Below are 15,537 nucleotides of genomic sequence, written 5' to 3' on the forward strand. Positions count from 1 at the left end.
ACCCGTATTTCATTTATGCAGCATTTCCAGTACTGTAAGCACAGCAACAATGAACAGCAGTTTTGCAAGTTGCTTACTAGACGCTTTGCAGATAAACAGTTTGGGCAATATCCTTGTGCACCCAAGACTCTATGGATGCATTTTATGCTTCTACTTTCCCATTCAGGGTTCCTATACATGTACCATGCTCTGCTTTCACATTTCACTTAGAAAATGCACTTCTCCATTTATAAGGCCAAGTTGTGAAAAACAGAGATAACACCATACTCTGCATTACCATAGAAATAAGAAAAATCCTATTCAGTTGAGAGCAATGTAAGCGTTTTACAGAGGTAAACCAGCTAACTATCTCTTTTCAGCGTTGCTCCTACATACTTCTTACGGTCATGAGCTGGCACTGGTAAATCACAGAACAATGCAATTCTTGTCATTTCTAGCTGTGATGAGAGAGCAGGTGCTGGCACATCACTGAAGCACAGCTAGGGTGACTGGTTTATCAGTCTGTCCTGAGGATGTGGGTCCATTTGTTTCCTGGTCCTGGTCCAGTATTTTCTGATGTTCTCCTGCATGGTAGGTTCAGATGCCAAGTCTCCTTCTTTGTTCTGCTCCTACAAAAGCTACCATAAGTCACTGTCACTTTCTAATGAGTTTTAGTGGCTGCTTCCTGCAGTGGATGAGGGAACACCTGGATGAGGGAACATCTGGTTGCCTACTCAGGATTTTTATTTGCCACAGGCTAATCATTACAAGCCACAGTCTGATCATTACCTCCTTTTCATCTTTGAACTGTTGCTGCTTTTTTGGTCTCAACTCTCTCACCTTTATCTCCATTTTCTTCCTCCCTGTATGTTTTGCCTGCTATTATTATTCCTGCGTTAATTCAACTTACACATTTTGTATTACAGTGATAAAGCTAGAAATACTATATGGGATTGTTTTCTTTAGCAAAGGATTTTAAATCAATTACACAGCATAAAAAGACATCATGTATCAAAGTCTGACTCATCTCAAGACAAGCAAACTCAGAGATATGAAGTAATATGGTGATATCAGTATGGAATTTATATATAAAAGTACATTTCATTATGTAGACATAACCTGGGCTGAGGGCACCCTAAGAAACATGCTGTAGGTGACAGCACATTGAAACAAAAAATCTGCCTGTAGACTGCTTCATGGAAATGGAGGGAAGTTAGAAATTACTTAGCTGCAATGTTGTCATAGTATTACCTTTTGACTCCTAAAATGACAAACCAATGACCAAGGTGGATTAGCCTGATGCTACACAAACATGTAAAAAATGAGGATAGCAAGGACACTCTTACACAGAAAATGTGATTTTTTTGGTTTTTGTTTTGTTTTTTTTTTCTCTGCAGATGAATCATCATCTGTTTTGGGGAAAAGACACTGGGTTTTATTTCATGATGTGTAAGAATAGAAAACAAAGGAAAAGGAAAAGGAAAAAGAAAAGATGGAACTGAAACAAGAAGGGAAGTAACAGACATAAAGAGTATGGGAAGACAGTCATGGGCAGCATGGGGAGGACAGAATAACAAGAAAAGATGAGAGAGCAAAGGAAAGGAGAAAGCTAGAGAGAGAGATAGTGGAGTCAACATCTCTGGCTTGAGATTCCTTCCTGAAGAGAGGAAATTGTAACAGGCAGGCTGCAGCACTTTAAAACCAAAAGGAAAGGAACACACTGGACTGCCATGCTTCAAACTGTTCTGCCAGAGGCTTCTAATGGCTTTTCCCTGCTTTCTCACAGAGCAGTCTGTAACACCCCCCCCCCCCCCGACACCCTATCAATTTATAAGAGCTATAGAAGAATTTGGGCAATTGGAGTCACGCACAGGAGGGTGCCCACAGTAACCTGTGTGCTGCTCCGGAGGAATAAGCAAGAGTAGAAGCTGCTTTCCTGAATCCTGGTTCAGATTTCTGATGCAGATTTCACTGGATCTACTGCTTGTAAAGTAATCATACATGAAAAGAGAACTTGAAGACAGGCAGAGAACCAAAGCAGAATGAGATAGGCTAGACCTGAGTTACGATCCATAGCACCAGCCTGACAAGATATCACGGCAGACCACAGCTGGTGAAACAGATGCCAAAGACATTGCACTGTCAGGATCCCTGGTGGTGAAAGTTGTGGCTCAGCTCCTAAGTCTGACTCTTTGCAGTGGTCTTGCCAAAAAAGGAAGAGTGGCACTCATGCTCTTAAAGTGAGAAGACTAGCATGAATTTAATAGCATACAGTATGCCAACACCGAAGGCACATCTGATTTATGTGACATGTGCCATCTTGATACCAGTGATAATGATCATAGGTGGCAGAAGAGAAGTATACAGCGCTTAATGACAGTGTTTCATTCACATCTTTTTTGTCTGATCTCTCAGTATCTTTGAAATCAGCCTCTAACTGAGGATGAAAACAACTAAGTCCAATGAAAGGATGCTCAGTGCTGTTGGGGAATTTCCTGAGGCAGCAGTGGCTGTAGACTTTAATTCTGAGATATAAAGTTGGGTTTTGGGTCAGGGCTAGAGCTTGCTTCATACTATCAAATCTTAATGTCTTTCAGGGTTTAGTGATGGATCTACAGGAACTTTACATGGTCAGCTCTTTTGTGAAAAGACTAATCTCCCTCTGAAGACTGCTTCTAGAACTAGATTTCTGTTGTAAGGATTGGCTTTGGTGTCAGCCGGTGCCTCTTATGATGCTAAATGACACGCTGATTTTTTAATGCTCATATTTAGAGTGACTAGGGCCAGAAAGGGGGGATCTCAGGGATATAAGTCTTTAAGGACTGCTTCACAAGCCAGAACCTGACTCACAGTTTAGTCGATTTGTGCATAATTTTCTCTGTGAGAACAAACAACAACTAACTCTGAGACCACCCTTTAACAAAAGATATTCTTTCTTTATCCACTTTTCAGGGGATTTACCTCATTACAAAATGGGCAAAAATACTTCAAAGCCCTGAATTTTTGAAGGCAAAGTATTGAAAAGGCTTGTGTTAAAAGAGAGAGATGGAATAAGCAGAGACATGCAGAATGTCTGACCACAAATATTTATCCAGAATATATTAAAATAATCCAGGAACTTTCATCAATAAATCAAAATTTCCTCAGGCTTCATACTCAGAGAGATTTATCTGGAGCTAAGAACTGTTGAGTCAGACAACTGCCAGATTTGCATTGCATTAACACTACAGAGAGTGAAGTAGAAGGAAAGCTGAAGTGACCCAACTGTGTTACATTCTTATGCCTCACGAGTCACTGCCACCACAAAGACTCCAAATCCAGAATCAGAGGGGCATGCACACTTCCTGGGTGATTTACATTTCTGAAACATACCCAAAACGCACGTGATTTTATTAGTGTGTATGTTTATCACAAGATCTCATGAGAACACCTCCTTTGTGCACCCAGAGAATGACTCAGCTGGATCACCCTGGCACTCAGAGTAGATAATGAAATGGAAATAACTTCATCTATCAACAAATTGTGAGGTCCACTGATGCCAAATTTCATCTCATTGAGCATGTCAGCCATCTGACAGGTGGCAATATCACAAAACAAGCTATGGGATTGAACACACATACACACACATCTTTTTTACACATTCATTGTGTAAATACGGCCTTTTTGTTTCAGTCCATTTTCATTACCTTTGAATGAAGCAGCTGATAAAGGATGAAAATCATAAAGGTTGAACAAGGAGTGCTCTTTCAACTGGGACATCTGCTTTCACAGAGTAAAGATGATCTCTATTATATCAAAAAATCACTGAGAGCAAAACTGAATTAAGACAATGAAATAAGAGCTCAGCCCATCTTCTCAGCCTGAGAATTAGGAAGGTTCGTTAAGTGAAAAACCACATCTGCCTTACACAAAAGCTATATACAATAGCTATACATAATTTCATATGATATGAATTACCTCTTTATGTAACAAACAAGTGAATTTTCAGAGAAAAAATTCAATATCTGTTATAGCAGACAAATGCATGCTTCTCAAAATGGTGGTACTGTCCATTTGTGCTGCAGTTTTGGCAAATTGTTTTACCTGACTAGAAGAGTCTGTATATTGTAGGACTGAGTTTAAGTGGTAAGCCGTGCTCCTTCTTCACCAGAATAGAAGGACCGAGATCTCCCTAAACTGCCTGTATTTCTGTCAACCTCTGTCTTCAATGAAGTAAACTCTGGAATGGCGCTAACTAAAAAGACAGTATTTGTTTAATCTGTGTTGTTTTCTTCCTTTATCACTGTGCTGAATTCTACAATTAACCTGCACTCATTTTGGAGAGCAGGAAAATCTGTGCTTTTATTATTAAGCAGAACCTGAACACAAGGACAGTAGGGTCACAGATATAAATGAAAGTAAGTATATTCAGAAAATTTGAAAAAAATAAATTTGTCTGAAGTACTGGCCATGTCAGCTGGGGCAAACTGCAATTCCAACATAAATAATTTTATTTTAAATTGAAACTTGGAATTTAGCACCCTTGAAATATCAGACAATTGCAGCCACATCAGACTGATCTGAGAGGTTTTCTGATTTACGTCCACAAAAGCTCTGTGTCTGCAGTCTGTAGTAACTATTCTGAGAGCATGGAAGGAGGGTTTCCACGTGAAGTGATTAAACATGTAAAAAATAACTAATGAAATGATTACAGTTCAGTTAGGAACTTAAGCAGCAAGAGCTCCAGAAATCTGATCCATAATCCTTTTAAGACTGGTCTTATGTTCACTTTGCGGAGACTGAATCAAGGAAAATAGCATGAAAGTTTTAAGTGTAGATACCTTAAATTAAAATTAGAGAATTTTGGATTAGGAGACATTTGAGCCTGTGGTTTAAATTAGGAAAAAAGTGCTAACAGATTCGCTCAGTAATCTCAGTAGTCTGTCTAACCCTCATCTTGTTAATGCCACACCAGAGGGAGTAACTATTCCCTTTCGTCACTGCTGTAGTATATACCTGTCAGTAAGGATTCCATGTGCTTCAGCTAATTATTTCAGAAATGGTTTTGTTGCTAGTAACATGGCAGTCTTCTGATGTAACATGCTAATGAACCATAGGGATAGGAGGAACAAGTAGGAGGGAAAGAAATACAGGACCAAAATTTCCTTTCATTTTACATTTAGCCCATTCTTATTCACATTACCCATCTTTAAAATGCAGATTTACCAAACCTTTGCAGGAAATGGTAGTTTGGTCTTTAATGATGGCTCAGAGGCCTCCAGTTTCTTCACTTCAGAGAGGCTGGAAGTATCAGGCCCTTTCCCACTCATCTGCAGGCTAGATTGCTAACTTAACAGGCCCTAATGATGGACTTCCTGCACCAATCACCCATCTCCACCCAGAGCGCTGTATATCTGCCTTTACTCTCGTTCCTTCCCTGATCCTTTCTCCCCTTTCAAGTCTTCTTCCATGTAATTGAAAACAGAAAAAAAAAAAAAGAAATAAAAAAAGAGGAGGAGTTCTGACCAGGTAGTAAAAGGAATTAATCTGAAGTAGTTCTGTGATTTTGAGAGAGTGATATAAAGGGGTCGAAGTGGCTTTTGTTTCCCGCATTCCTCATCCTTACATCCTTTCCAATTTAAAATATATATTTTTTTGGTTTCCACACACACTCAACCCTCACAAAGTGTTTTTTCACATCTTTTTCCCAAGTAAATTAACCAATTCCATCATCAAAATATCTTTTCTCAGTTACCGTCACCATTCTGTACTCCTGTGTCTTACGTCTGTGCCTAAAACATTCCTGGTGTTCGTTCTGTGCTGAACTCTCGTCCCAGCTCTGCACAGTTTTGCTCCCCCTGCACGTTTCCTTTTCAAATGATTCCTACGCATGCTCTACATTTCCGTCCGTCTCCTATGACCTCCTTCCAGTGTCTCCTATGTGACCTAGCTTGGCTTTCATGCGTCTGATTTTTCCCCCTACTCCTATTCAAGAGTGACAACTTTATATCTTCATTTGTGCAACAGCACTATTTCAGGTGCCATCAGAAAGGGACAATGGGGGAGGGAGAAAACTGCTTCAGAAGGAAAGGAACAGCCTGCTCGGCTGCTCGCTTGAGGCTGCTGTGCTGGCTGTTACAACTACTTACAACGGCGGAGGAAGAAGCGAGTGCCCTTACAGCCACACTGAGGGACTGCGCTGGCCCTTAGGACAGGCAGCAGCTAATGGCTATCAGCCTACAGCTGCCCACCCTCAGGAGCTGAGCCTACGTGGGGACTGCTGTCATCCTGCTGGGGACATCCCCACCAACATTTAGGTCAATCCGAACTCCCCTCTGACTCCAGGAAAACTATGTCAGGTCATGTTTGATGTAAACTGAAGTGCTGCAGTGGTGACAGATCTATAGCTACATAAAAGATAAAAAGAACATTACTGCAGCAGAGGAGACTGGACCAAGGAGATGTGGGTTTAGTTCTCAGCTCAGCTACAGACTACTTGCATAATTATGGAAGTTGCCTTACTTTTTGTTTGTTTGTAACTAAAATCACTTATTTTCAGGGACCCAATTTATACTGCGTTGGGAGAGAAGGAAGTGGTAGGCAACAGTGCAGGACTAACCCTCAGACATGTACAACCTTGTCCCAGATTCAGTGGAAGCACAGAAAACTTATACATGAGAGAACACAGCAGTTCTGAATCTGCCAGTCTGTCTGACAAAAATTACTTAAAAAATAAACAAACAAACAAAAAAACACCCCAGGGATTGCTCTGCTTGCATTGCCCTGAATCCATCAAAGTATTATATACCGGTACCTACATATTTGTCTATTTGCTGATTCACACTCAGTAGAGATAACTGGTAAGCATCACAACTAGCAGTACAGAACTCCTCCTGTCTAACCCCCCTTCATGTGAATTGCTCCTTTAGGCTTTGCTGACAGCTTATATTTGCTAGCAAAGGAATAGCACATGTGAGGTGATATTGGGATTTAGAGCCTTACAATGGCTGCCTGCTATGTGGCCACTTTTATAAATTAATTCTGAGAAAATCGGACCATGTAAAACTGTATCATAAAGAGTCTGACTACAGCAGACTAATCCCTTCCAGAGGAACAGCTACTGATAGATCATCTTGCTAGACTAGAGGCACACAGGTCAAAAGCCAATCTGTGGTCACATCCCTGGGCAGCCTTTGATACGACAGTTTAAAAAAAAATCAGTCCCAGCTAAACTGGAACTGCCACGGCAGGCTAGAAATGCCCTAAAGACAGTCAGCCTAGTCACAGGAAATGCACGTATGTATCTGAAATGCAGAAGTAAAAATAATTAAAGCTGCAATGTCAAAAGACCAAAAGTTAGGAAAAAATGGACTTAAGATGCCTTTTTTTTGAATTATTACATCAGCACATATGCTCTTCCCCTCCCTCCTTACCTTACAGACAGGGTACACAATGCAAAGCTATTCAGTATTTTGTAGTTGTCTTATTTTTCACTGCATGGCCTTAGGACATCATTGAAAAGTGGCCAATATGAAGAAAAAAATTTTCAGAACCCTGGTGGATTATCCCATGACACTCAATGCTCAGTACAAATACATCACAAATATCATGATTTTTGTAACACCTGTGAAGCAAGACATTTATGTAGTCCTCATTTCCTATTTGGATATTGAAGGAATTAAGATAAAGTGTCTATGAAGTGCAAATGCTGTGTCTGATATGCTTCAGAGTGAGTTTTAAATTTCCCTTTATATGTTTGAGACACTGCTTCCGCAATGTTCAGTTAAAGCTGTTTGCGCTCAGCACTTCTGCAAATCAGCCACTAATGTCTAAAACTAGGTATCCATAAAAGATAACTTGAATGATTTCACAACTATCACATCAGAACTTTAGGACACAAGGGAGGGATAAAATTCAATTTTAAGTGCAGACTTTAACTGTCAAATATGAGATTTTTGTATTCATTTAGTATGTATCTTCTAACTTCTGTAAGCAATGAGCAGAAGTGCTCCAGCTGAAATCACCCTTCAGTGCACTATGCAATCTGAGCCTCAGCTTTGGGGTAAATGAGGCATGGACGGAAAATGGACAAAACAGGGCATGATAATGACTGCTTTATAATGCAGCTGCAAGGAAGCCAAATTTTGTTGTACAGGCAACCTTGACTTCAGTAGTTTTGATTTTGCAGCCATGGTAACATTTTAACTATTTGACATGTATTTGTGATACTTCACTCTCAACTGAAAAAAGAAACCAAAAAACCCCAAAAGAAATTCCGGTATATGACATCCTAACTACAGTTAGGAGTGATTAGCAGAGCTGCAGCCTTTACCTTTGCCATATATATCTGTTTCTTAATTAAGAACATGAATAGCAAGTAGCAATCTAGTTTCATTACCAGGGTGTGCCTGGAAGAGAGGAGTACGGGGCACTCTGATGAAAGGCTTCACAAATATTTGCTGATTATGAAATGGCGAAGAATCAAGTTTGCAGCTCTGTTGGTAAGTCTGCTCCCTTGAGAACATATTCATCTGCCTCTTCCCTCCAAACTTAACATTTCTTAGAGACAGTTTTTGTCCTGTCCGTAACTCTTACCTACTCCGCTGACTGTCATTCCCATCACCTAGATGTTCGCTCTCTTTCCACCTGTTTCCTGATCCCATGAACAAACCATCCAACAAATCAAACTTGGCTTTCAACCCTCTTGCCCACCCCCCCGCCCCCCAACACGTCAATGAATCTCAGTTCCTCTCCTTCTGGTTCCCCACAAGATCCATCTCTCTTTCTTCTCTTCTCCATCGTTGTTTCCCATTTGCCCACATTTCTTATTCCCATTCCCACCCAAATTCCTGTTTGCATCTTATCTTCCTGGGATACTCCCCTGAACTTTTAGTACTGAGTTTTCATATACCCAGACTTTCTCTCCATCTACTGCCGTCATCTTTCCCTAACATTTTTTCCTCAGTTTCAGTCTCCTTATCCAGACAGCTTCTGCCAGATTCGCATCCAAGATAGTCCCCTTTTTCTTCCCCGAGCTCCCCTATCACCATCTACCAATCTCATCTTTCTGTGCAATCCCAGTATGAAGGCAGTTCTTATCATCCTAGTCATTTAATCTGTTTCTTCTTACCTTCAAATGAGGAAAAAAGTAAGGGAAAAAAATGAGGGCAAATTGTAAGGGCTTACATTGCTGCATCGCATTTTACCAATGGAAGATTGTGTTCAGATCAAGCAACATCTTATCAAGACTGTTAGCAACACTGTTGGCCCAGATATCTCACATACATAAAAAGTGAAAAATTTCTAATCTTCCAGGACTGTCAACAGTGGATTTTGCTGCAAATCTTGTAGGAAACATTTAAAACATTTTCTGACAAATTAGTCTTCTGCATTCAACCTTGCAATGCCTTGCTTTCACCTGAAATGATGGTCTCATTTCAGGGTGATGACTCGCCATCACTGCTGATGCTTTGTCGAAAATGGCTGTCACACTGCACTACTTTTCCCAAAGGAGGGGAGATTGTCCGCTTTGTTTCCAAGAAAGCTGAACTTGGGCAGCCATCCTGAAAAACGTGACTCACGTCACCAAGTGCTGGCCAGCGGGGGATTGAAAAAGACAAAAATGGCTCCAGAGAGCAGAGGGAAGACATTTAGAGGAACAGTAGAGAAAACTAAAAAGCCAAGATAATGTCAGAAGCAGCAGTAAAAGCGAAGTGAAAGCATGGGAACGTACTGTGGTAGACCGGAACAGATTATTTGGATAGGAGACTGATGAAAGGGAAATAGAGAATTATCCTGCTTTTTCATAATCCAGTGCTGCATCTCTTAACAGACCCATTAGCCCACTGGAAAACTGTCTCACTGTATGTGACTTATGAGCACATACATTTGTAGAAATCTGCTCTCCAAATACATACCCCTCCTTCATTTTTGCTATGGGTTAGCCATGATTCCCTTCCACAGCCACTGGTACTGGTATAGGATCTACGCACTCACCGCACACTTCTGCAAACAGGATGTCTGCTAAATCCCCAGTGAACAAACCTTTGGTAAAAGACTCCAGCTTTCTCATTACAGCTGGCATTCTCAGCATCACCTTTAAAAAGTTCACCTATTTCTGTCTGTGTAACCATTTGAGAATTTTTGTCTTACAGAGTACCAGCCACCTTGTCCTCAGTGGTTAAGAAGTGACCTCAGAATTACTCATACTACCACACTGTATTTCATTTTATTACTTTTGCATACTCTAAGAGTGCTGACTGACAGTTACTGTTGTAGTGGTGACACTGAAATCTTGTGACCTTGTAGTATAGCACAGCTCTACTGCAATTACAGTACGTATTACTTAAATAAAAGTTCCTTGATCTAATCCGTAGTTCTTTTGTCCACAAACTTCCAGTGAGATTCACTCCATTAGAAAAAAAGCAAAAATTAACTTGCAAAGGCAGGGAGGTAAGCTTCCTACTCAAAACTACATTGTCTTCTGTCAATATGAGAAAATAATCAACGAAAACATTATAAAAATGCATTCAGTTTTAAAGCATGAAACATTACAAATGCTTCTGGGTTCTAAAAAGCACATTTCTAGCAACTTACTTTCACTGGCAGAATAGTCCTGGGGATCAAGTATCCCTGATTCCTGCAGTGATCTAATACAGGAGTCCACCAGCTCCAGACCAGTGGTGAGTTCATCTTCTATGTCCTTCTGGCCATCTGTAATAAGATTAACAACTTAAAAAATAAGAGAAAGGCAGAAGATAAAACCAGTTACATGTGACTAAATATTCACAGCTAATGAAGGAATGGATAAACATACCAGGATCACGTATTCAACAGGAAGGTGGCCTTACAGAACCAAGGAAATTATGCCTGGCCTTGTATTGAGAAAATTCAGGTCTAATTTTTAAAACAATTATAGATACGTTTAGCAATACCCCCCTCTAAAAACTCTACAATATTCTAGGTGCCTTATTTGCTAAGCCTAGCAGCTTTTGCTGATTTTTGTTAGTTTTTTGTAGGGTTATCGCATTCTATCAAAAACAAAAAGTGCATAATTGCATATTGTTTTTCCCCCATCTCTTTTAAGGAATATGATCACTCTGGAAAATAATGTATGCCATACTATAATGAAAAGTACATTACCTTGTGTTTGCCAATGAAACTGCTCTTCTGTCGAACTGTAAAGAAAAAAAAAAGTGTTAATTTTTTTTGTGAAACCATTCAGTAGTGCACCACCAATATCCAGACCTAAATCTATTCTGATGGAACTGACTTAAGCATGTTAAAAACACATTTAAAATATATCAAGTATCATTTTACATTTTTTTCCCATGGATGACTTGCAAAGCATTCATTTGGCAGGGGGGATGCATCTTCCTTTCTTAAATATATAAGGCATATATAAATATATCTCTATATTAAATATATAAAGCATACATATAGAAACTGCCCTCTTAGCCTTGATATACAAATTAGGCTGTTTCATAGACAAAAGCGTTAAAATCTTACGTTGCAACTTTTTTGGATCTTACTATTGCTCTGTCTCTCTGTTTTGTTTTATTTTTTATTTTTGGAGAAAGCCATGAATTGCTTTCTCAAGTGAACAGTTACATGTGATTCCTACAGCAAACTACCTGTATGACTTCTGGTACTATTGAGCATTATGTGCATTTTTATACTATTCAAATGTACAGCAAAGTTAATTCAATTGGTCCACATAAGATAGTAAATTTAGATGTGTTTGTGTTTCCATGTACAAACACTTAAACAAGAGGTCCTAATTTTAAAATAATGAGGATGCACATATGAGCATGGGTTAGGCAAGTTTTCTCCTAGAGTAAATAAAATGAAGGATATATTTAATTAGGCAATGAGTACACTTTCCTCCAAGGTATGATCTGCTTATCCTTCGATATACACCTTTCTCCCATGCCAAGAATACAGAAAGGATTGAAGCTACTCAGCAATAATCATTCTTTTGATAACAGTAATTTGATTATTATAGTCACAATTAAAACATTTTTCTGTACCTTCTACAAGGTATTTATGGGAGAGAACAAAATCACCTGTCACACCCATCAGTTAAAAAAAGAAAAAATATTTCTAACTGTTCAAACTGTAAATTTATTTCTTTCTGAAATGCTCTTTTTAATGAGCAAGTGGATTTTACATCTTGAATTGTTTTCCCTATTCCCAAAGGATGCTGGATCACTTATGAATATGTGAGTAGAGCTCCTAATATCTCTGTTCTGTGAACAAGAATAATGTAAATGAAATGAGAAGGTTCTTTTTGGAGGTCTCTTTTTACAGGAAAAGAACTCGGGTTAATTATTAATCAGATCTAATAGTTACAAAAAAATGGATAATTGCCTAATTTACATATAAATAGTTTTAAAAGCACATCTTTAAATTTCTAGCTGGCATCAAAAGTTTTACTCTGACAAATTCAGATCTGTAGATCACCATTAATTTCCAGATATCTATACATATCTACCATCTGTGGTTGATATTGACTCACTGTAGTGGGATTTCACGGATTAAGAAGCTGGCCCTTCAATGAAACACTCAGCTAAAATGCTTGCATTCAAGTCTACCAAAGTTAATAATATTCAAGATAAATACAGCCAGAGTCCTTTGGCAGACAATAATGGCAAAGTGCTAAACCAGAAGAAATGACTTGCATTTAAATTACCTGTTCAAATGTAGCCATAGAGAATGGTGACTAGGGAGAGTGGCTATTTTTGAAATACTGATTTTTCCAATTTGAAATTCCTTGCACCTGACTTTCAAAAGCACTAAACAATTCCAGCTCCAACTCACACATTGGGAATTGAAAGCATTCTTCCTTTCTGGAATTAAGGTCATCCATACGAAGTAATATATTAATTCCTACTATACAGCCCCACTTCCAGTATCCAGACTCCTAAATACCACAAAATTTAGCATCTCAGGTGGCATTCTTGCTGGCAAAATGAATTATTAAATCTTTCTGGCAAGAGCACACTGATGTAAAGATTGTGTCATCTCATCCAAATCAGCGAGAAAGGAAAATCTAGTCTGTGCATAAACAACAAACCATCATTTTCAGGAATTCCAGTTTAGCCCTTTTTAAGCACTAAATTCACACAATAAATAATAAGCAGATTATTGACATGGAAAAGATACTGTTAAGTGAATCACTAGGGTCTGATTACTGGTGATCACTTATATCACTAGTTGGATTTCCACAAACATTTTAATATAGTCACCTGAAAATTGGAAGGTGTAAAAAAGGGCTGTAATAAGTTTTGGCTTTTCCAGTTTTAGTCAAGCTCTTTTCTACAAATACTGCAACTCTCTTCTAATACTGTAACTTTCATAGTTAAGGTAACAGATTTACCAAACTTTTTCATCCTAATAGAACCTTTTGATTCAAAATATTAAAAGTGTTTTTGCTCCCACAAGGATATCAGTATGTCCTGTTATGAAAAGAATTCTGTTTTTCCTTGTCAAATTTGTGCTCTTCAGCTTTTAACAGTCTGAAGTAGTTGCATATTACAAGACTATTTCTTGGTTACAAACCAAGTCTCAGTCTTGCAGACAAACACATAACGAGTCTTCCTAGAAAAATCTGATTAGGATTTGACATAGTTTAAATTTAGATTTTTTTTTTTCCTTTTATGATCTTAACTTTTTTTTTTTTTTAAAGGAACCTTTCCCGCTTTTGCCCTGAAAGGATTCCTGACTCAGGCAACCAAACATGTCTATGCAAGGAGCCTTCAAACTGTCTCACAAGTGTGACTAATCTGCTTGAGTGAGTACAAGTGCTTTTTTGTGGCTTTTTTTGGTGCCTTTCCAGCTTTACAAGAGAACAGTGCAATTGACTGTGCACTGACATCCAATACATGAAAAACTAACACAACTAACAGAAATATTTCCCCTTCATTATTTTTTCAGCATGTTCAGCAAAATATAGCTTTCAACTTGATAGCTTTTCTAAAGAAAAAGAAAGAAAATGTCTAAAGTTCATTATCAACAACTTTTCTGCACATTCCTATGCCTTATTGTATACGTTTGTAAACTCTACTCTTCCTCTAAATTGAGGAAGCTGGGGATAATATACAGTGCACTGAGAAGTTCTGAATTAAAATACCACTGTAAAGAATTAATGGGCTGAGAACTCAGGCAGATATGGATCATCATTACCTCCCTTAACTCAAAACAGAATAATTCTGATTTGTTTGCTTTATTCTTCTGTCATTGGTAGTCATTTTAATCATGTATCTACTCCAAATGTTCTATTACAAGTAAGACAACCATTCTACTTAATCACATGGGCATGATGTGAAGAATCCTGTGTCACAGTTCAATTATACAAGAACTGTGATTCATCTGTATTTCTACTGTCTTTGGAAAACAGGATTTATTCAAGGAATAAGTATTCTGCTTCCCAGGGAAGCAAAAGAACCTTAAGAATGAGAAGATAATGTTAAAATAAACAAAAGGACTAGAGACTATGATGTGTTTAGTTATCTTGAAGCTGATGAGCACTCCTTCTGTATGTATGTGCTACACTGTGCCTAAAACTGTGTCTTTACTATCCACCTATGAATGGAAATATTCCAGTAAAAGTTGTACTTCCTATGGCAAGCAGGAGCAAAGTGACCACAGAATGGTCATCTTGGTTTCAGCTGCACTCAAATGCTCCCATTTCTGCACACGTGTAATAGCAGCACCGAAGAGCAAGAAACCTTAATCAATGTATGAGAGTTTATATTTGACCTTACAGTCTAAGTGGATGGAAGGAAAATGAGCATAGCACTCTTTTCATTTGGGGGAATATTAGACAAATAGAGTACTCAGGGAACTCCACCTGTAGCTGTACACTGTGGAAAGATCACAGAAGCAGAGTGTTGCAGAAACACCAAATTTCTACCATCAAAGGCTGTCTGTTACTAGAAATCTATCTACATCAAGTTTATTTCTTTTTAGGTGTGGAGACACAATTACAGCCTGAACTACAGTATGACTATATGTAAACAACAAATTGGGCTTTTGGGAGTCTTATTTTTTTTTCCTGTATCTCAAGTAAAGATAAAAAAGAAGAGGGAGTCCTCTGTAAGGAGAGGTCAGTGAGAACACAGCAACTCGCAAACTAGCTCACAAGCAGAAGGGTTCTGTGTAGACTACTAAACTGTCTGCCAGTGGCCAGTAGCACAAGTTTCGGAATAACATGAATTACATATGATCAAACGCCTCTACCCACAACTTAAGGGAGTCAAAAGCAGTTTTGGTTGCTTATAGGTGAACACTCAAATTGACCTCAAAATATCCCTTTCCAAGACCACACTCACAAGCTGTAGTTCTATAAAAGTAATGAGAACACTCATGAGAGGTAACCAGAGGTGGGGAATACTGCTGATCATCACAGCAGAAGAAAAACTGCCCGAGATATTCATCCTTAAGATGACAGAGCCACCAGGCCTGCACAAGCACCCAAGAATACACTTTCAAAAGAAAGCAGCCCTTATCAGCAAAGACGCTGCCCTTGCACTCAGCCAGCTAAACTCCTAGAAGGGGGAACATGGCCAGGGCCTTGGC

At 38.8% G+C, this 15,537-nt stretch overlaps 1 protein-coding gene across 5 annotated transcripts in view; it reads right to left on the reverse strand.

Moving 5' to 3' along the window:
* The window catches only part of CTNND2 (catenin delta 2), a 664,005-nt gene that overhangs the window by 304,788 nt on the left and 343,680 nt on the right, over positions 1-15,537 (reverse strand). For all 5 annotated transcript variants that reach the window (XM_064506857.1, XM_064506859.1, XM_064506856.1 and 2 more), the window contains 2 exons: positions 11,101-11,135; positions 10,555-10,671 (listed from right to left, as the gene is read on the reverse strand). In XM_064506857.1, the coding sequence (XP_064362927.1) occupies positions 10,555-10,671; positions 11,101-11,135 (152 nt within the window). The remainder of the gene's footprint in view (positions 1-10,554; positions 10,672-11,100; positions 11,136-15,537) is intronic.

The sequence above is a fragment of the Dromaius novaehollandiae genome, chromosome 2, assembly GCF_036370855.1.
Source record: "Dromaius novaehollandiae isolate bDroNov1 chromosome 2, bDroNov1.hap1, whole genome shotgun sequence".
NCBI classification, from domain to species: domain Eukaryota; kingdom Metazoa; phylum Chordata; class Aves; order Casuariiformes; family Dromaiidae; genus Dromaius; species Dromaius novaehollandiae.